This window comes from Aspergillus viridinutans, assembly GCF_018404265.1.
Source record: "Aspergillus viridinutans IFM 47045 DNA, scaffold_1, whole genome shotgun sequence".
Classification (NCBI taxonomy): domain Eukaryota; kingdom Fungi; phylum Ascomycota; class Eurotiomycetes; order Eurotiales; family Aspergillaceae; genus Aspergillus; species Aspergillus viridinutans.
Window position 1 is genome coordinate 3,043,345 of NW_025091217.1, and position 20,103 is coordinate 3,063,447.

A 20,103-nucleotide genomic window follows, 5' to 3' on the forward strand; every position below is an offset into this window, starting at 1 on the left:
GCGCTGTACCAAAGTATGGCAGTCGATCGATCATTTTTATAGATAAAAGTGACTGGCCCGTCGTCCGTCCTGCTTTCCTTGTTTCTAAGGCATTCTTCAATGCAACCTCATGCGCTACGTTCGTATTTCAGGAGTAGTCTCCGAATATCACTAATAACTGAGAGACTTGGTGTATCATACTCATAAAGCCTGACTCAGAATGGACTAAATGCTTATCCTCCTCGTATTATCGTATAAGACATCACTGCAGAAACTAGATTGAAAAGTTCCCGTTCGCACCGAACAGGCGTTACTACCTAGTCTACCCTACCTTAGATAACTGGCAACTGGCGAGTGCGGCCAGACCATACTACCAGGACTCTCCCCGTCTCCCGCCACTGTCAGATTTGCTGAGGGCGATCATTTCCCAAGGTCCCAACGCGGTTGGCTAATCTGCCGGTGATGATTGGCTGTGGTGGATGGGTGTGGGGCGTCAACATGTCTCGATGCGGTTAGGCGGGTACTACTACCAGTACGGTACAGTAGTACCTAGTAGTATGGATGTTGCTGGATTCGGCGCTCGGGTACCGAATCGTGCATTTGGTTGGTTTTACGTGGGACTTGCGCTTCTGTTAAGAAACAAAAAGAAAAGAAAAGAAAAGAAAAGAAAAGAAAAGAAAAGAAAAGAAAAGAAAAGAAAAGAAAAGAAAAGAAAAGAAGAGAAAAGATGGTGGAGGACTTGAGAGTAATTCGGCGTCACAAGAGATCACTCACGGTCTTAAGTATCTACAGAGTTGGTAGGAGGAGGAGGAGGTACGGAGTATAGTAAGTCCGTCGCATCTTTTCGTATCCGCCGCCTATGTCCCGAATCCCGGCTGTTTGGCGCCGAGCGGAGGTTTGCAAAGTAGGTAGTCTAGATCATTCTTCGTACTTCCTGTAGAGTATTACTCTTTCGGGTAGATAGATTGCGATCACTTTGCGACTGCGAGGTCTCGGCATTGGGACTACGGAGTAGATACTGACAGCCTGATTTCATTCTGTATTCTGTAGACTAGATAGAGACCAAAAGATACCGCTTCAGCCATGTGATGCGGGCTGTTCATGGACTTGGCATCGAGAGCAAGATCTCTCTAGCGGGAGTGCCATGCACTGCGTTAAATACATGGGATAGCGTCACCGATGGTTGATTGAAGATAGAGAAGATACTATTATTCTAATGCCATTGAGGTGGACGATGCATGGGGCGGAAAGGAAATCTGGTGGGAAGAAACGTCATGGGCCCAACAACAAGCGGCGGGCAGAAGTTGGGGATCCCTTTGGGGAGTGGATATCTTTTTCGGTGGATTTTTTCCCCTCTCGGCCTTTTTCATAGTGCAGAGTAGACTAGATGACTTTGGCTTCAAGTATCTGACTGGACCAACTATCCTACTGGACGAACTGGACTGGAGTAACCAAAGCATAAGCCCAAAGTAAACCACGGTCTCGGACTTCTGCGTGTCGAACCTTTGGAGGTAAACTAGATCAAGTCCTTCATCTAAACTCGACTCTCCTCCTCTTCTTTTCTTCTACTCTTCTTCTCTCGTATTCCTTTCTAGTCTTTCCAATCATCACCAGTTTAGCATTCCGGGCGGGTTTTCTGGTGGTTGTGGTAAGTCAACTATCTCCGTTTGCGACACAGGATCCATCATCCGTCCCCATTTATTATTTCCGCTTCCTTCGAATCGCTCTCCGTCCCACTATTATTATTCCCTGGCTCCCCCTGCTGGCTCAATCCGAATACTTTTGCTGACAATCTCTTCTTCTGCCGCGGCCAGCCTGAGGACTATTTCCATCCCATCCTCGTACATTTCTCCTTGTTACTTACGACCTAATCCTTGTACGCCGCCTCCTCCAGGCTTTCTCTGATAGAATCGCAATTTCGGGGCATTGTGGTTCTATCTCAACCGTTCCCTCTTCTCTTGTACTACTACGACTTATACGATTTTCCTCCTACTTCGCGTCATCACCTCTTTTCTTCGCCTTGAAAAGCCATAGCCATTGATTGCATGGGAATTGTATAATTTATAATAAAACTGCAAGCATCATGGGCGTCCCCAACGGAAGTTCGAGCAACGGCCATGTTAGCTCTCGTGCGGCCAAACACAATCTCCCCTCACATTTCATCGGTGGAAATCACCTGGACGCAGCACCTCCAAGCAGTGTAAAGGATTTCGTTGCCAATAATGAGGGTCACTCCGTCATTAGTTCGGTGAGTGGCAGTCCCCGGGTCTCGACAAGACAGTCTTGCATTACAGTTAGTTTGAGCAAAAAGTTGCTGATTTGGTTGGTTTGGTTAAATAGGTGCTCATTGCCAACAACGGTATCGCAGCCGTCAAGGAGATTCGGTCTGTTCGGAAATGGGCTTATGAGACATTCGGCGACGAACGCGCCATTCAGTTCACGGTCATGGCCACACCGGAGGATTTGCGGGCAAACGCCGATTACATTCGTATGGCCGATCAATACGTCGAGGTAGGCAGTCGCAAGTCTGGCCGATGAGGGTCGTCAAATGGCTAATTTTTCTCTCGTCTACTAGGTACCCGGAGGCACAAATAACAACAACTATGCGAACGTCGAGCTGATCGTCGATGTGGCCGAGCGAATGGATGTCCATGCCGTCTGGGCTGGTTGGGGTCACGCCTCCGAGAATCCCAGACTTCCCGAAGCTCTGGCTGCTTCCCCCAAGAAGATCATCTTCATCGGTCCTCCGGCCTCTGCGATGCGGTCCCTGGGTGATAAGATTTCTTCGACCATCGTTGCACAGCATGCGGGTGTGCCTTGCATTCCGTGGTCAGGAACTGGAGTTGACGATGTGACAATTGATGAAAATGGTATTGTCACCGTTCCCGACGAGGTCTACAACCGGGGTTGCACCTTTTCCCCTCAGGAAGGTCTGCAGAAGGCCAAGGAGATTGGTTTCCCCGTGATGGTCAAGGCCTCGGAAGGCGGTGGTGGTAAGGGTATCCGTAAGGTCGATCGCGAGGAGGATTTCATCAGCCTTTACAATGCCGCCGCAAACGAAATCCCAGGTTCCCCTATTTTCATCATGAAGTTGGCTGGCAATGCCCGGCATCTGGAGGTCCAGCTGCTGGCTGATCAGTACGGAAACAACATCTCCCTGTTTGGCAGAGATTGCTCCGTTCAGCGTCGTCACCAGAAGATTATCGAGGAGGCTCCCGTCACCATCGCCAAGCCCGCCACGTTCCAGGCCATGGAGCGTGCCGCTGTCAGCCTTGGAAGGCTGGTCGGTTACGTCTCCGCCGGCACCGTTGAGTACCTGTACTCGCACGCCGATGACAAGTTCTATTTCCTCGAATTGAACCCTCGTCTTCAGGTCGAGCACCCCACCACCGAGATGGTCTCCGGTGTCAACCTGCCAGCCGCCCAGCTGCAGATCGCCATGGGTATCCCCCTGCATCGCATTCGTGACATCCGTCTGCTCTACGGTGTTGACCCCAACACCTCATCCGAGATTGACTTCGACTTCTCCAGCGAAGAGAGCTTCAAGACCCAGCGCCGCCCTCAGCCCAAGGGACACACCACGGCCTGCCGTATCACTTCCGAAGATCCCGGCGAAGGTTTCAAGCCCTCCAGCGGTACCATGCACGAGTTGAACTTCCGCAGTTCGTCCAACGTCTGGGGTTACTTCTCTGTCGGTACCGCCGGTGGTATCCACAGCTTCTCCGACAGTCAGTTCGGTCACATTTTCGCCTATGGTGAGAACCGTTCGGCGTCGCGGAAACACATGGTTGTCGCTCTGAAGGAGTTGAGCATCCGTGGTGACTTCCGCACGACAGTCGAGTACCTGATCAAGCTGCTGGAGACTCCGGCGTTCGAAGACAACACCATCACCACTGGATGGCTGGATCAGCTCATCTCAAACAAGCTGACCGCTGAGCGTCCAGATCCTATCGTGGCTGTTCTGTGCGGTGCCGTGACCAAGGCTCACCTGGCCAGCGAAGGCGGAGTCGAGGAGTATCGCAAGGGCCTCGAAAAGGGTCAGGTGCCTTCCAAGGATGTCCTCAAGACCGTCTTCCCCGTGGACTTCATCTACGAGGGCCAGCGTTACAAGTTCACCGCGACCAGAGCCGGCTTGGACAGCTACCACCTCTTCATCAACGGATCCAAGTGCTCGGTCGGTGTCCGTGCTCTGGCTGATGGTGGCTTGCTTGTTCTCCTGAACGGTCGCAGTCACAACGTCTACTGGAAAGAGGAAGCGGCTGCAACTCGCCTGAGCGTGGACGGAAAGACGTGCTTGCTGGAGCAGGAGAATGATCCTACTCAGCTCCGCTCTCCGTCCCCCGGAAAGCTTGTCAAGTTCACTGTCGAGAACGGCGAGCACGTCAAGGCTGGTCAGGCCTTCGCCGAAGTCGAGGTCATGAAGATGTACATGCCCTTGATTGCTCAGGAAGACGGTATTGTCCAGCTCATCAAGCAGCCTGGTGCAACCCTCGAGGCCGGTGACATCCTTGGTATTCTCGCTCTGGATGACCCGTCTCGTGTCACGCATGCTCAGCCATTCACCGGACAGCTGCCCGACCTTGGCCCCCCGCAGGTGGTCGGTAACAAGCCTCCTCAGAGATTCTCCCTCCTTCACAGCATTCTCGAGAACATCCTCTTGGGTTATGACAACCAAGTTATCATGAACACCACTTTGAAGGAGCTGGTTGAGGTTCTGCGGGACCCTGAGCTCCCATACGGTGAATGGAACGCTCAGTCTTCTGCCCTTCATTCCCGCATGCCCCAGAAGCTGGACGCTCAGCTCCAGAGCATCGTCGATCGGGCTCACGCCAGAAAGGCCGAGTTCCCCGCCAAGCAGCTGCAGAAGACTATCGCCCGCTTCATTGAGGAGAATGTCAACCCAGCCGACGCCGAGATCCTCAAGACCACCCTCCTGCCTCTTCAGCAGGTCATCAACAAGTACATGGATGGCCTGAAGGCCCACGAGTTCAATGTCTTCGCTGGATTGCTGGAGCAGTACTACAACGTCGAGAGCCTCTTCTCTGGCCGCAACATCCGTGACGAAGATGCCATCCTGAAGCTCAGAGAAGAGCACAAGGACGACATTGGCAGCGTCGTTCAGACTGTTCTGTCTCACAGCCGCATTGGCGCGAAGAACAACCTGATCCTGGCCATCCTGGCCATGTACCGCCCAAACCAGCCTGGTGTTGGCAATGTCGCAAAGTACTTCAAGCCCGTCCTGAAGAAGCTCACTGAACTTGAGTCGCGGCCCGCCGCCAAGGTCACTCTCAAGGCCCGTGAGGTCCTCATCCAGTGTGCGCTTCCCTCTCTGGAGGAGCGCATGTCTCAGATGGAACTCATCCTGCGCTCCTCCGTTGTCGAATCCCGATACGGAGAGACCGGTTGGGACCACCGGGAGCCCGAATTCTCCGTCCTCAAGGAGGTGGTGGACTCCAAGTACACCGTCTTCGATGTCCTCACCAGATTCTTCGTCCACCCGGACCCATGGGTCACCCTGGCTGCTCTCGAAGTCTACATTCGCCGTGCCTACAGGGCCTATACACTGAAGGGTATTCAGTACTACCCTGACGGAGAAGTTCCCCTAGTCTCCTGGGACTTTACGCTTGGCAAGCTGGGACAGCCGGAGTTCGGTTCCGTCAACTCCAACCAGATGTCTACGCCCAGCACACCTACTACGGAGTCCAGCCCCTTCAGGAGACTCAACTCCATTAGTGATATGTCCTACCTTGTGAACGACAGCAGCAATGAGCCCCTCAGAAAGGGTGTGATTGTCCCGGTTCAGTACCTGGAAGACGCCGAGGAGCAGCTGCCCAAGGCCCTGGAGGCACTCCCTCGTGCTGGCTCGAAGAAGAAGCCCGGTGAGAATGGGCTCATAGCAAATCTGGAGGGCAAGCGGCGACCGGCTCCTCGCATTGAGTCCGATCATGAATTGACCGGTGTCTGCAACGTGGCCGTCCGCGACCTCGAAGATCTTGACGACAACCAGATCGTTGCTCAGATCAACCCCATTCTTGCCGGCCTCAAGGAGGAGTTGCTCGCTCGCCGCGTCCGCCGCGTGACCTTCATCTGCGGCAAGAACGGCAGCTACCCTGGCTACTTCACCTTCCGTGGGCCTACCTACGAGGAAGATGAAAGCATCCGTCACAGCGAACCTGCGCTCGCCTTCCAGCTTGAACTCGGACGTCTGTCCAAGTTCAAGATCAAGCCCGTCTTCACCGAGAACCGGAACATCCACGTCTACGAGGCCATCGGCAAGGGTCCCGAGAACGACAAGGCCGTCGACAAGCGTTACTTTGTCCGTGCTGTGGTGCGCCCGGGCCGTCTCCGTGACGATATTCCCACTGCGGAGTACCTGATCTCCGAGGCTGACCGTCTCATGAATGACATCCTGGATGCTCTGGAGATCATCGGCAACAACAACTCCGATCTCAACCACATCTTCATCAACTTCTCGCCGGTGTTCAACCTGCAGCCCCAGGATGTGGAAGAGGCCTTGGCTGGTTTCCTTGAGCGCTTTGGTCGCCGTCTCTGGCGTCTTCGTGTCACCGGTGCCGAGATCCGTATCCTGTGCACCGATCCTGCCACTGGCATGCCTTATCCTCTGCGTGTGATCATCACCAACACCTACGGCTTCATCATCCAGGTTGAGCTGTACATTGAGAAGAAGTCTGATAAGGGTGAATGGCTCCTCCACAGCATCGGTGGTACCAGCAAGCTCGGCTCCATGCACCTGCGTCCTGTCTCCACACCCTACCCGACCAAGGAGTGGCTTCAGCCCAAGCGTTACAAGGCTCATCTCATGGGCACACAGTACGTCTACGATTTCCCCGAGTTGTTCCGTCAGGCCTTCCAGAACAGCTGGGCCAAGGCTGTGGCCAAGATCCCCTCCCTGGCCAGCAAGCGGCCCGCGGTTGGCGAGTGCATTGAGTACAGCGAGCTTGTCCTCGATGATACCGACAACCTGATCGAAATCTCGAGAGGCCCCGGTACCAACACCCACGGTATGGTTGGATGGATCGTTACTGCTCGCACCCCAGAGTACCCCGAAGGCAGACGGTTCATCATCGTTGCCAACGACATCACCTTCCAGATCGGTTCCTTCGGTCCCCAGGAAGACAAGTTCTTCTGCAAGTGTACCGAGTTGGCCAGGAAGCTTGGCATTCCTCGTATCTACCTCTCTGCCAACTCCGGTGCTCGCATCGGTATGGCCGATGAGCTGATTCCCTATTTCTCTGTGGCCTGGAACGATCCCCAGAAGCCCGAGGCTGGATTCAAGTACCTTTACCTTACCCCCGAGGTCAAGAAAAAATTCGATGCCAGCAAGAAGAAGGAAGTCATTACTGAGCTCATTCACGACGAGGGCGAAGAGCGCCACAAGATCACCACTATCATTGGTGCCAAGGATGGCCTGGGTGTTGAATGTCTGAAGGGCTCTGGTCTCATCGCTGGAGCCACCTCGCGCGCTTACGAGGATATCTTCACCATCACTCTGGTCACCTGCCGCTCCGTTGGTATTGGTGCCTACCTTGTCCGTCTGGGCCAGAGAGCCATCCAAGTGGAAGGCCAGCCGATCATTCTGACTGGTGCCCCGGCCATTAACAAGCTGCTGGGTCGCGAGGTTTACACGTCTAACCTGCAGCTCGGTGGTACTCAGATCATGTACAAGAACGGCGTCTCTCACATGACTGCCACCGATGACTTTGAGGGTGTCCAGAAGATCGTCGAGTGGATGTCCTTCGTGCCCGACAAGAAGGGCGCACCGATTCCTATCCGGCCCTGGTCCGATGACTGGGACCGCGATGTCGCCTACTACCCTCCTCCTAAGCAGGCTTACGATGTCCGCTGGCTCATCGCTGGTAAGGAAGATGGCGAAGGCTTCCTCCCTGGCCTGTTCGATGCTGGATCCTTTGAGGAGGCTCTTGGTGGATGGGCTCGTACCGTTGTCGTTGGTCGTGCCCGCCTTGGTGGCATCCCTATGGGTGTCATTGCTGTCGAGACTCGTTCCGTTGAGAACGTTACCCCTGCCGACCCCGCGAACCCTGACTCCATGGAGCAGATCAGCCAGGAAGCCGGTGGTGTGTGGTACCCCAACTCGGCCTTCAAGACCGCCCAGGCCCTCCGTGACTTCAACAATGGCGAGCAGCTGCCCGTCATGATCCTGGCCAACTGGAGAGGTTTCTCCGGTGGTCAGCGTGACATGTACAACGAGGTCCTCAAGTACGGTTCCTACATTGTCGACGCTCTAGTCAAGTACGAGCAGCCCATCTTTGTTTACATCCCACCTTTCGGTGAACTCCGTGGTGGTTCATGGGTAAGTCATTTATTATTCTGTCTTATATCATGTCTTTCAGATAACTAACTACTCCTCTAGGTCGTCATCGATCCCACGATCAACCCCGACCAGATGGAGATGTACGCTGATGAGGAGGCTCGCGGTGGTGTCCTCGAACCCGAAGGTATCGTCAACATCAAGTATCGCCGTGAGAAGCAGCTCGACACCATGGCTCGTCTCGACCCCACCTATGGCGAGCTCCGTCGCTCTCTCGAGGACCCATCTTTCAGCAAGGAGCAGCTGTCGGAGATCAAGGCCAAGATGGCCGCTCGCGAAGAGCAGCTCCTTCCTGTCTACCAGCAGATCGCTCTGCAGTTTGCCGATCTTCACGACCGTGCCGACCGCATGGTGGCCAAGAACACCATCCGCAAGGCCCTGACCTGGAAGAACGCCAGACGCTTCTTCTACTGGCGTGTCCGCCGCCGTTTGAGCGAGGAGCTCATCCTCAAGCGCATGGCCTCTGTCGCTCCGGCCGCCGTCTCCGGCGAGGCCACCGGCGCCATCCCCGCCAGCGGAGCCGTCGACAGCCAAGACTTGTCCACCGAAACCCCTCGCGCCAAGCACCTGCGCACCCTGCACTCGTGGACCGGCTTCCTGGACGAGGAACTCGAGCACGACGACCGCAAGGTCGCCATGTGGTACGAGGAGAACCGAAAGGCCATCCAGATGAAGATCGAGGCCCTCAAGACCGACTCCGTCGCCACCGAGATCGCCCAGCTGCTCATCAGCAACAAGGAGGGTGGTCTCAAGGGTGTGCAGCAGGTTCTCAGCATGCTGCCTGTCGAGGAAAAGGAGGCCGTGCTCAAGTACTTGGGCTCGGCTTAAGAGAAATAAAACATAGAACCGCCCCGTTCATATTGTTTTTACTTTACCGGATCATATTTCCGATTTTCTGATCACATAACATACATTGAAGATGGTTTATACAAGGCGGGTGCGTTAGGGTTAATCGTATCTTTTCTTGCGGGGTTGTCTGTGCTTTGTGTCTTGCATGGGTTTTGGAGGTTGCATCGCTGATTACTATGTATGCATTATGTTGTTATGCCTGATGTTCTTTGGCAATGTTCCTATTTCCTTCTTACTATCAATGCAATGAATCTTCGACTTCGAATATACTATTCTCCGTAAATAATGTGGTCTACGTCTACGGTAGGACATGCACAATGCGAGGTTACTTTGATATGAATCTTGTATTCCATTTGACAAACTGACATCTCCTCTCACGATCATCCAAGACGCTAGGGAGATGTATCTCCATGCTCGTTCATAGTCGCCGAAAACATGAGGCAGAGGTAGGGGTATATATGCAAAAAGTAGAAAAGATACGCCTATATCCATGACCCAAGAGCGAGAAAAAAAGAAAAAAAGGGGTATAATGATCAGGGAAGCAGGTGATATAGAGACGAGAACGAATATGCTAGCGCTCTACGCAAGCTGTCTTTCTAGGCTGCGAGGCGGGGAGAGGATAGGTGGCATCCCTCGGTAAGGAGTGGGCGACACCTCTGGTATCCCGCGGCTGGGGTTGACAGTGCCCATCCCGGGCTCGTCCAGGCCCAGGCTTAAGCGGCCAATGTCCACCGGGACCTGCTGTGGAAGTGGGAGAGGGGCCTGGTAACGCGGGTTCTGAGGTTCAGGCATTGGGCCGTGCGTCATCGCGAAGGCGAGAGACTCGTCTCGACGACCGGGGAGAGTGACCATGCTAGCTTTCAGGGTGCGAGCAATGTCCTCCAGTAACACTTCCATTGGAGCGATGTAGGCTGTGTGGCTTTTCTCCGACCAGGCCAGGACATGGCCGCAGACACGGCCCGTCGATTTGTCGAAAACCCAGGCTCCTGAGTCTCCGGGGACTAGGCTCAGGATGGTTGTTAGCTTCGGTTTGTTCGATCGAATGGCGCATGGGGATCTCACAACTTACCTCCAAAGTTTCCATCCACACAGAAACTAGTGGAGAAAGTTTGTCGTCCGTGCAGTTTGACGATGGTCATCGCCCGTGAAATCTGTCCACTCTGCAGACCACTTGTCCGACCGCAACAATGAACCTTCAAACCGCCCAGCTCCTCCATCCGTGCTACGTCATTGAGAAAGATGGCTTCCCCTGTCTGTGAAGGCGGTCCTCCAGGGCCCCGTCTCGAGAGACCTCGGGACCCTGATGGCGGCGTCTTGTCAAACACAATGTTGCGCGCGTCTAACCGGTCATCATTGATCTTGATCAACGCCCAGTCAATTTCGTGCTTGATGCCTTTTCGAGTCCAGCGGCGAACGCCCGATGATGCATGGACGAACCCGAGCGAGTGAGACGCCAAGTGCTCATCATCACGATCTTCGGCCGACGGGAAGAAATCCTCATGGACGTCATCGATTGCCGGTTGAGTAACAAATAGAGGTGGCTCATCACCTGGCTCGACTCCGGCCGTGTCGCCGATCGAAGCCGCGTCTTCATCCTCATAGGGGTCATCAACATCAAAGCCTTCTTCGTCCGAAGAATAACTGTCTGAGAGCCAATGGTCGTCGTAAGTTCCTTCCAAGCTCTGAGAGAGGGAGACGTCATCGCCATCCTCGTCTTCCGAGATCTCAAATTCCAGGTCCACTTCAGAGGGATCCTCGTCGCACCAGGTGTACATGAAATCATTGTTCGAGGGGGCGGATTCTCCCGGCCAATTCCCAGCTGAGCGAAATGGCCCCCCGACATTCCGATTCTCCACCCCCTCTTCTCCCTCATCATCACTAGGTGCCTCAAGCATGTGATGGACCGTCATACCATAAGGCATACCGTCCACCAAGATGGCACCCCCATAGGACACAGGAGGGAGATGCTCCTCATTCTGAAAGGCGCCAATGGACGCGCCACAAAGCGGTCGTGGCTGATAGCAGGGATTGAGATCTCGTTCGGGAAACGCCGGAGCACCCGCCGTCTGCGATCTCTTTGCCGGCCTGCGCCTTTTCTTGCGGGGAACTTTGGAGCGTTGGATATCCCCACGAAGCACGATGATGTCCCAATCTTCCCTGTCATCGAGCACAAAATACTTCTTCAAGGCGGCTCTTACCTTCTTTGCACTCGAGCAGGTAACACAGATGGTCGTCTTGGCAGTTTCGGCCGAATCGCCAGTCATCATCAGAGTGACGCCACAGGATTCGGACGAGTCTTTCAGAACCTTCTGAAGAAGTTTTCTCAATCGTGGAAGCATCTGGAAGTTCCATTCGTTGAGGTGGTCTTGAGGAATCTCGACGTTGGTAAGCTTTTTAAAAGTCCTCTTCTTCGCCTTCTTCTCTTCCAAGCCCATCTTCTCCTTCAAGACTCGCATCTCTTGCACTGGAAGAGCAGGATACGAACCATTGCGACGTGTCAGTCGCTGAGGTTCAGGCTCATACTTCTGAGGACTCTTGCGCACATGCTCTGTCTCAGTTCGAGGAACGAGCGCAAGGGGAAGGCAATCATCCAACTCCTCAGCGGCCGGTGCGGAGAAAATGTCAATTCTGCAGCAAGACCAAACGATCTTGCACATTGTATAAAGGAAGTTCATGGAGAAAGAAAAGATACTGTCTGGTGCAGAAAGATCCAGAACAGGATAATGATACGTCTGAGGAACTCTCAAGTTGAAATCTTCGAATGGCTGCGTTGATAAATGGAAGTTGGGGGCATCCAGACACAGTTGGACGACGTGGAGAAATGCACTGCCGCACTTCGGACCCAGCTTCTGCAGATAAACATTTTCGATTCTCTGCTTAAACATCGAGTTTGTGTATTTCATCTTCCAAAGTCGGCTGATTGGCGTCCACAGGCCAATTTCCATCAACACGAGACCTAGGGAATACAGATCATAGGACCAGGCCGCATCATCCTCAAGGGACCTCTTATCGTCGGGATGACGATACATGCTCGAAGATAGAGGCTCGGGCGATGTCGCAGTACCAGAGAATTGAGCGAAGGATGTCAAATAGGGCCGTCGAAGATCCTCCGTAAGGGCCACTTCGTCGTTGTTCGAGCTGGTCGCACCCGGGAAGATGAGCACGTTACCGCTGTTGATGTTTCCGTGCACGAGATTCTGGCTTCGAAGGTGTAGCGCAGCCATCAAAAGGTCATAAGCCAGCCGAAGACGGGTTTCGAGGTTGGGGACCCGTTGATCATCGCCGGTTTGAAAGAGAGAGACTAGAGGCTTCGGCTTCAGGCCGCTCAGGAGATCGGAAGGATTGTGCAGGAAGGGGAAATAGTCGATTGGCATTTGATAGATAAAGGCATATCGCGAATTGGGCATGTCAATGTAGAAGCCAAGGAATCTCATCAAGCCCAGATGGGATACCCTTGCGTTTTGGACGAGCTGATCAAGGGTCTGTTGCACATGTTCGAGTCGCGTCTGTTCCGGCAAAGTGATGTCGCGTTGAGTTTCCAGCATCATTGGCATATACTCAACCAAGATGGATACGGTAGACTCCTTGGCGCCCGCCAAGAGCGGAGAAGCCGACGTCTTGATACGTCCAATGGCCCGAGAATTCGTGGAAGCAGCTACCATCTCATACGGCGGTGGGCTGTTGTCGTGAGACGCACCGGAGAGCTGCAAAGCAGAGCGATCAATGAGGAAGCTTTGGGATGAAAGAGAAGATTTATGTGACTGCTTCTCGAAAGCGCTGACAACGGGCGACGCATAGTCGAAAGGATCTTGATGCGCTTTGGGGCTGTGGTAGGCCTCCTTAGTATCAAGCGGAGAGCCGTGGTATGACTTGGAATCAGGATAGACTGAGTAGACAGACTCGTCTCCTGTTCTGAGCGCGTGTCGTTGCCGACCCCGCGCGGCCGACTGCCCGCTGGAGGTCATGTTTCGGCGCGAGCGCGACAAATCATACAAAGTGTCGATGCAAGCAGTCAAGTCAGCAAGGAGACTCTTAGAGCGTGTGATGTCGTCATTAGTCCAGTGCGTCTTGACCGGCAGGGCAGGAAGGCTGTCTTTCGATGTAGAGTCCTTCTGAGCGCCTTTGGGAGGTAAATCGGATGAACCCCCATGCTGGATGCGTTCCGCTTCACTTAGCAACTCCTGGATGGAAGACATAACGCTTTCCACGACATCGCTAAAGCCGGCCTGGGTGAGCGATTCATCGATATCGTTTGGCTGCGCGGCGCTAGCGTCGCTCCAGTCTAGCCCCCAAGCAAGAAGCCGATCCCGCTGCGTCCTAAAGCTCCGATGCAGAGCCACGAGCTCTGGATCATCGACAGCCTTCGAAGCCGTCGTTACACTCTCACACGAGGTCTTTGTATCTGTATACATTTTGGTAAGACGTCGCTGGAGGTATGAACCTCCATGACGGAGAACGGACATCTTGGCGTGCAGAGTCCGGGGAAGGTGGATTAATTAGGGGAATGCGCGCAATAGTAAGTAGTCAAGAGGCGAGGCGGGTCTTAGTTACGATCTGGCCTCGCAGCGGACTTGATACTTCAGCATTGAGGACACATTGTTTTGAAGGGTAGTGAAATGGTGTAAGATGATCTGAAGGAAGAGTTTTCTTCTGCAACAATTTGGCGTTAGATGACCATGATTTTGCACGACGAGAGCGACGGCCAGGCATAAGAATAGATCGGGAGGTGGTGGGCAGGAATCCTGTTGCCTAACCAATAGGGAGTGGCGAGTGAGAGCAAAGCCTCGATCGCCAAGCCACACCCCTTGGCCCGTCACGTGGCAGGCAGCCACGAATATCACCTCAGTATTGCAATCGTATCGGTAGAGTAGAATAGCTACACAATAGACTACTTGGTGGGCGAGCGATCGCATGACGATCTGCAGTCATCCGCCAGGTTATCGGCAGAAACCGGCAAGTGCGGACTACATAAGCATCTTTGTACTATAACTGAACACAATGTAGGACATTAGCAGCACGGCCAGCGTCTTTCCGTTCCCCTCAGTCACACAGCTGCTACAGAGTGCAGATGGAAGCCATGAAACCCCATCGGAGCACGTCTTTGAGATTCGTATGTTGTACAAACTAAGCATGTGAGCTGCCTAGTACGGGAACGTCGGAGAAAGTGCGTTGATTTGGCGGAGAACGGGACTAGGCAACCGTCTTCTCTTGTCAATGATAACGCGATTAATCAAAAAATAAAAAAAAACCTTCTATTGATGCATCGGGATGTGAAATATACACAGGAGAAGTAGAAAATAAAGGAAACCGGTGAAAAAAGTGTCTAATGGTGCAGGGTTACCCGGTAATCACTCGTCGAGAAACACCAACATCCCTTGCACGTTTCTCCCTGAAATTGTGCAGCCGCTCCCCAATCAGATAGACATCATCACGGATGTTGACTCTCCAGATATCCACCTGTCGACGGGCCATATAAACAAGCCATGCCAAAAAGCTAAGAAGCAGAGTGGCAGGGAATGCATAGCGATAGACCTTTGCTTGAATATCTGGGGTGGCATGGAAGACAGTCGAGTTCAGGGCGAACCCGAAAGAAAGTGGGACAGCCACTGCAAGCGCCGCCAAAATCGTGACAGGAAGCACTATTGCTCGGGTGGCAAGACGGACATTTGGGTTCAGCCAGCCGTCCCGGAAGACACCGTTGAGAGCCGCTGCAGGTCGCGAAGTAGAATGCCATAGAGCAAACTTGACAGCCATTTGCACATACAGCACCCCAAGCGTCCAGTCTTGCACAAAGTGAATAACGTGCCCCCGTGTCCCACCCAGGTACGTATGCACCGGAACAATCACGTAAAGCTCCATGACTAGAGCGAACAAGGACGGCAGTAGAACCGAGAATGCGAGCACTACGTAAGCTAGTCGCAGACCGCTTAGTGCGACATTTCCGAATCCGAGCAAAGCCTGTCGTGGCGAACGAAGGTAAGGGCGAAGACGATCCTGGATCGTAGCCAAAAACGTCCGGCAATAGAACATGAGATAGGCAACACTTCCGAAAATGCAGATGCCCAAAGAGAACGCATACATATCATTCAGCGGTCGATCAGGGAAGCATGCCAACATCATCTTTCGGCCAATAACTAGGGGAATAATTGTGGTGCCTACTCCGGTAGCAGCGGCAAAGACCCAGATCAGGAAGATGAACGCCGCGATTCTGGCCCTGAAGGAGGGTGGGATGTAGACATTAGTGAACATGTCGTTGGTACGACCATGTAGACCGTCGTCGGGATCCGGAGCGCCATCAACCCGCTCGTTGTTCTCGGTGATCTCCAAGAACACTGGGTCGCCCTTTGGAATACGCACTTGATCGGAAGCTGGAGCCCGTACAAATTTGCCGTCCCGGACGAAGTAAGCACCAAGCTGCTTTTCGTCGGCGATGCGACGCTCAGTTTCACCGACGATGGGCTGTTCGGTGTCGCCTTTCTTTCCCAAAAGGAGATCAAACCAAGTCCGTCTCACATGATAACCTTCTTCATCGGTGTGCCTTTCACCAAAGAAAAAGCTGCTAAGTCGTAAGAACCGCGCGCATTTATGAAACCACCAGTTATAAAGCTTGTGTAAGCCGTCAGAGGGCTTGATAGACCGTATGGCAAGGGGCATAGCAAAGTTGTAGAACAACAAATCAGCGGGGAATTCGAGCACAGGAATTGTGGCAGACCACCGAACAGGCAGCACCCCATCAAAGGCATAGTATAGGCCCCAGACAACACCGCCGAGGCAGACGATGACCAGAGCCCCGTATACGAGAGCACTGAAGGCTATCTTGCGCAGTTGAGTGGTGATGTTGCGTTCAAGCACATCTCGCACCGGATGGAAAGTCGGGTCATCGGGGTCGCGAATGAAGTCTGTCAATCATAGTTAGCAAACTAATGCTCAAACAGACTTGGTTGTGAGTACTTACAAAGGACGCCACTCCTCATGATTTTTCGACACATCGAAACAAATAGAGCAAAATGGAACATATAACAAGTGCCTATGAACCAGTGCACAAAGAGTGATGTGAGTGGAGAAGAGGAGGTAAATTCGAGCCGGGAGGCGATCGTAGCGTTCTCAAAGAGAGGTAGCAGGGCGACGTCAAGCAGGGTACCACAGTACAGTGGAAAAACAATCATTTCAATCCCAATGATCAAAATGACTTTCATTACTCCACCAGCTTGGTGAAGAACGTCAGCGACGAGGCCCTCGACCCTCTGTCCACGACTTGCCCCTGTGAACAGGCTAGTAATACGAAGGTAGAGGAGTCCCAAGATCGATGCAAGCACGTAACCCATGACAATGGCAATAATACGGTCTTTAGTATCCCAAACGGCCAATTCGGGATCAATAGCCAAACCGGTGGAAGTCGCCCCTGTCACAGTGGCATCGAACCACTTCGCGCCTTTCCCTGGAAAGAAAGTGCGGTCAGCAAAGCTGTACACCTGCTGTCGAGCCTGGGCGAAAAGACTGCTCAAGTCGATGCTTTGGCGATCGAAGGATAAAGCGCCTAGGAGTCCATTTGTCGTGATTTGGATGGGCAAATCGTGTATTATGAATTTGACGAAAGTAACAATCGACTGACAAAGACCAGAGATGCGCGCTTGATGGATCCTGAGCGCCTGATGAGACAGAACAGAGAACACTGGGACGTCAGATTCGTGGAAAACAAAGAACGCGCTGACCACGTTCTTCAACCGGTGACTGCTGGCATCGATAAGCGACAACGATGCGCTCGTGATGGACTTCGTTTGGGGAATCCAATCGCCTAGAGGAACGAAGGAACTCAAGGGGCCAAGTAGCACTTTGCAGACAAGGCTGACCGCATACATGAGATAGCCCAGACTGCCAATAAGAGTGTCTAGTGTGACATCTGCGATAACCGATACCGCAGTCACAGGGACGCCGAAGATGAGTTGAATGGGGTTTGCGAGGAGGACGAGTGCGATCTTTCCCCACAAATATGGAAGCCAGACCCCAATAGCCACTGTAAATGAAATCAAAAGAGCGCTAAACACACCGTTCTGAAGTAAGCCAAATATGGGGCCTTGCATGCCGATAAGTTCGAGAATTCCTTCTAGATCGTCACCTTCTTCCACAGCATCCAGGTCGTTGGGATCAATTCCTGCGTCCGCAGCAATGCCCTGATTTTGCTGCATATCATTGGCAGGACGTCTGTTGTTACGGATTGGTACAAATGGTGCTTCTACCGCAAGATCTTCCACCACTTCCTCATCATCTCGTGGAGGGTGCTCCTGATCCTGCTCACGTGGTGCCAGATCAGCCCAAAACCATTCAAAAGCTTTGGCAGCAAAGCTCCTTGGAGGTGCGGCAGCAGGGAGGTCAACTTGAGTGCCACGCGGTGCGGTTTCATCATTTGCATGACCCACGGTCGGCAAGTCTTGTGGGCTCGCAGGCTGTGGGTTGCTTGAGACCTCATCATCGTTGTTTGTGTCGTTCAACTGTCCCTCACGATTACTTCCTGTACTGATTTCTGACTGGGGCCCAAATTCAGGGAAGCCAAAGGTGAATTCATGATGATGTGTACTCGAGTCTGTCTCAAAAGCTGAATTGGGCATGTCCGCGGCATCCCAAGCTCGATACGTGGGCACTGAGTCTGAGATTTCAGCGGGACCAGACGGAGCTAGATGAGAAGACTCTAAGGAAGAAGCCCCGCTTCGATATCCTGGGGTCTCGAGGTCATCCCATTGAGTGCTGGAGCTGGAGCGAGCTTCAGAAAATCGAGGGGTGTCATTTTGTTGAAGCCTCGTCATGGCTGTGACAACCCAACCAAGCTCCTCTTCCCGACCGTCTTCTCTAATGATTCTTAGAATCTGCTCAGGGTCACCATTGCCGCGGGACCAGAGGTCTCTGAAAGTCTCAACGCCAGCCCAACCTCCCTGGTTAACTCGAGTGGGCGACCTTCTCGCCAAATGGCTGGCATTCGCTTCATTGTCGCTATCACTACCATTTTCTGAAAAGGTTGCGGGACCGGCTTTTCCCACAGGCTCGGCGGCTGGCAAATCCGCGCTTTCGCCGCTTTGAAGGGAACGCCTGCGAGTCGGCCGGGGAAAATGAATATCGTGTAAACCAACATCATCATGATCGGAGCCGTGCTCTTCCATATGCTCTCGCTCGTCCCCTAACACATCTGCACGGTGCACATGAGCCCGGGGTTCAGGCCTTGGACCGTCGTCATTTCTATTTGGACGGTTATTCGCTATTAACTGCACTGCGGCTTCGCGTTCACCATCAGCAATATTGGCCATTGGCTGCTGTTGAACAACCCATTCTCGGATCAAAAAGACGAGTATGAACGAAACGACGACGAGCAGGGTGATAAGCTGGCCCTCCAAGGTGTCGATGACAATATTGTTGATGGTGGGCGATGGCGTCAAGGAGTTGAGCAACTTCACGTCCGAAAGCCACGAGGGGTGACGGTGCTTATACAGTCCCGTAGTCACGTTCAACGGCCGTGAGTTCGATGAACCACCAGCCGATGACATGGCTGGAAAGAACAGTGCGGACATCACCTTCTTAGCGACTGTAAGCAGAAGTGGGTCACCAGAGGGGAAAGTGAACATGGATGACATTGGCGAGTAAAATGATGATGAATTCGTTGCATTTGACAAGAGAGCACTCGGAGTCTGCAAGTTTGAGGTAGTCATTCCGGCTGCAAGGGAAGTAGTTTCGTTCCCAGCAGACTGCCGAGCTTGAAGCTGTTGAGAGGCATCACCGCCGGACCAGTGGCCATCTGCAAGCCAGAACAGTGCTCTCCAAATTGCTCTCATAGACCATGGAAGCCACCCGAGCCAGACAAACGCAACCAGGATGAATCGTAGCCATGTAACAACGGTGCGGAAGCTATGGATCAATAGCTGTTTCAAGAACAGAGGCGCGGGGAGGTTTCGAGGCATGTTCGGGTCGTATAGCTTCGTAAATCGGAAAGGCGTCTTGCAAAGCTCGCAATGCTTCTTCTGGGAATGCGACAGCCATTCTACCAGGCAAGGCTGATGAACAAACTTGATGCTGCCGCTACATTTGCAAGGGTAGAACAGTGGCTCCTCCAGTGTTCCTTCGCCGCGACAAATCCGACATGTATCTGGTTCCTCAAAGTCTCTTTCCTTCCCCTTGTTATTCGTCGCAAAAGCAGAATCGTTCATCAGGTCTGGGAAAGTCGTGTGGTCCGCATATTGGCGGGGTTGCTCCTGCGCAAAATCCATGCTTTGAATAGTGTTGTTTCCAGCGTCTATCCGACGATTCTTAAGAGGGATTGCAATTTGTCATGATAAGAGGGATTATCGGTGAGTTCGCGATTCTAGTGAATGACCGTTGAGCTCAAAGATCGACAATGTATGGAGTACCTTGTCCGAAGTCAAAGAAGAAAGGAGGATCATGAAGCAGTCCCCATGGAATATGAGCCAGGTTCCTGCAGCTTCTTTGATGTGGCGGTTCACTTTTGAGAGAAGTCAAGGTTGCAAGGAAGAAAGTCTCGGAGCTTACACACTAAGCGATATTCTGCATCTATTTTCCACTATTCCAGACAGTGGCAAGTTGTTTTCAAGCTGATGATTATGATCATGGATATCAAATATCCAAAGCGGTCTCCATGATTACTCAGCGGAGGAGTTCACGGAGTCAGGTGATATTACCGTATCTTACGAGAAACAATGCATATCTTGCTGTGTCGTACGCCACTAGCGTGTAAAGCACAGTAATACGATCAGCTACGCCACCGAGGTCTGAGCGATGACCTCACCGACGGAGCAAGGAAAACAAAAATTGATAACCTGCTGCAGCTTGATGCCATTTCTGTGATCTTTTGATTCTGACTTCTTTTCAACCCCTTTTATAGCCCTCGCTGAGTTTAACCTCAGAATTTGGCGATTGCTGGGTCC

At 52.8% G+C, this 20,103-nt stretch overlaps 3 protein-coding genes across 3 annotated transcripts; 1 reads left to right on the forward strand and 2 right to left on the reverse strand.

The window, feature by feature from the left end:
- Nucleotides 1-2,062: 2,062 nt before the first annotated feature.
- On the forward strand, nucleotides 2,063-9,157 carry Aspvir_000947 (acetyl-CoA carboxylase ACC1; the record flags this gene model as incomplete). The annotated part of the gene is made up of 4 exons (XM_043266078.1): nucleotides 2,063-2,227; nucleotides 2,320-2,490; nucleotides 2,555-8,311; nucleotides 8,372-9,157. 4 exons carry the CDS (start codon nucleotides 2,063-2,065, stop codon nucleotides 9,155-9,157), a joined length of 6,879 nt encoding a protein of 2,292 aa, XP_043122013.1.
- Nucleotides 9,158-9,757: 600 nt separating this feature from the next.
- On the reverse strand, nucleotides 9,758-13,641 carry Aspvir_000948 (uncharacterized protein; the record flags this gene model as incomplete). The annotated part of the gene is made up of 2 exons (XM_043266079.1): nucleotides 9,758-10,179; nucleotides 10,248-13,641. 2 exons carry the CDS (start codon nucleotides 13,639-13,641, stop codon nucleotides 9,758-9,760), a joined length of 3,816 nt encoding a protein of 1,271 aa, XP_043122014.1.
- An 874-nt stretch (nucleotides 13,642-14,515) lies between these two features.
- Aspvir_000949 (E3 ubiquitin-protein ligase SSM4) lies at nucleotides 14,516-19,428 on the reverse strand (the record flags this gene model as incomplete). Its single annotated transcript, XM_043266080.1, has 2 exons — nucleotides 14,516-16,077; nucleotides 16,134-19,428. 2 exons carry the CDS (start codon nucleotides 19,426-19,428, stop codon nucleotides 14,516-14,518), a joined length of 4,857 nt encoding a protein of 1,618 aa, XP_043122015.1.
- Between the last annotated feature and the right edge of the window lie 675 nt (nucleotides 19,429-20,103).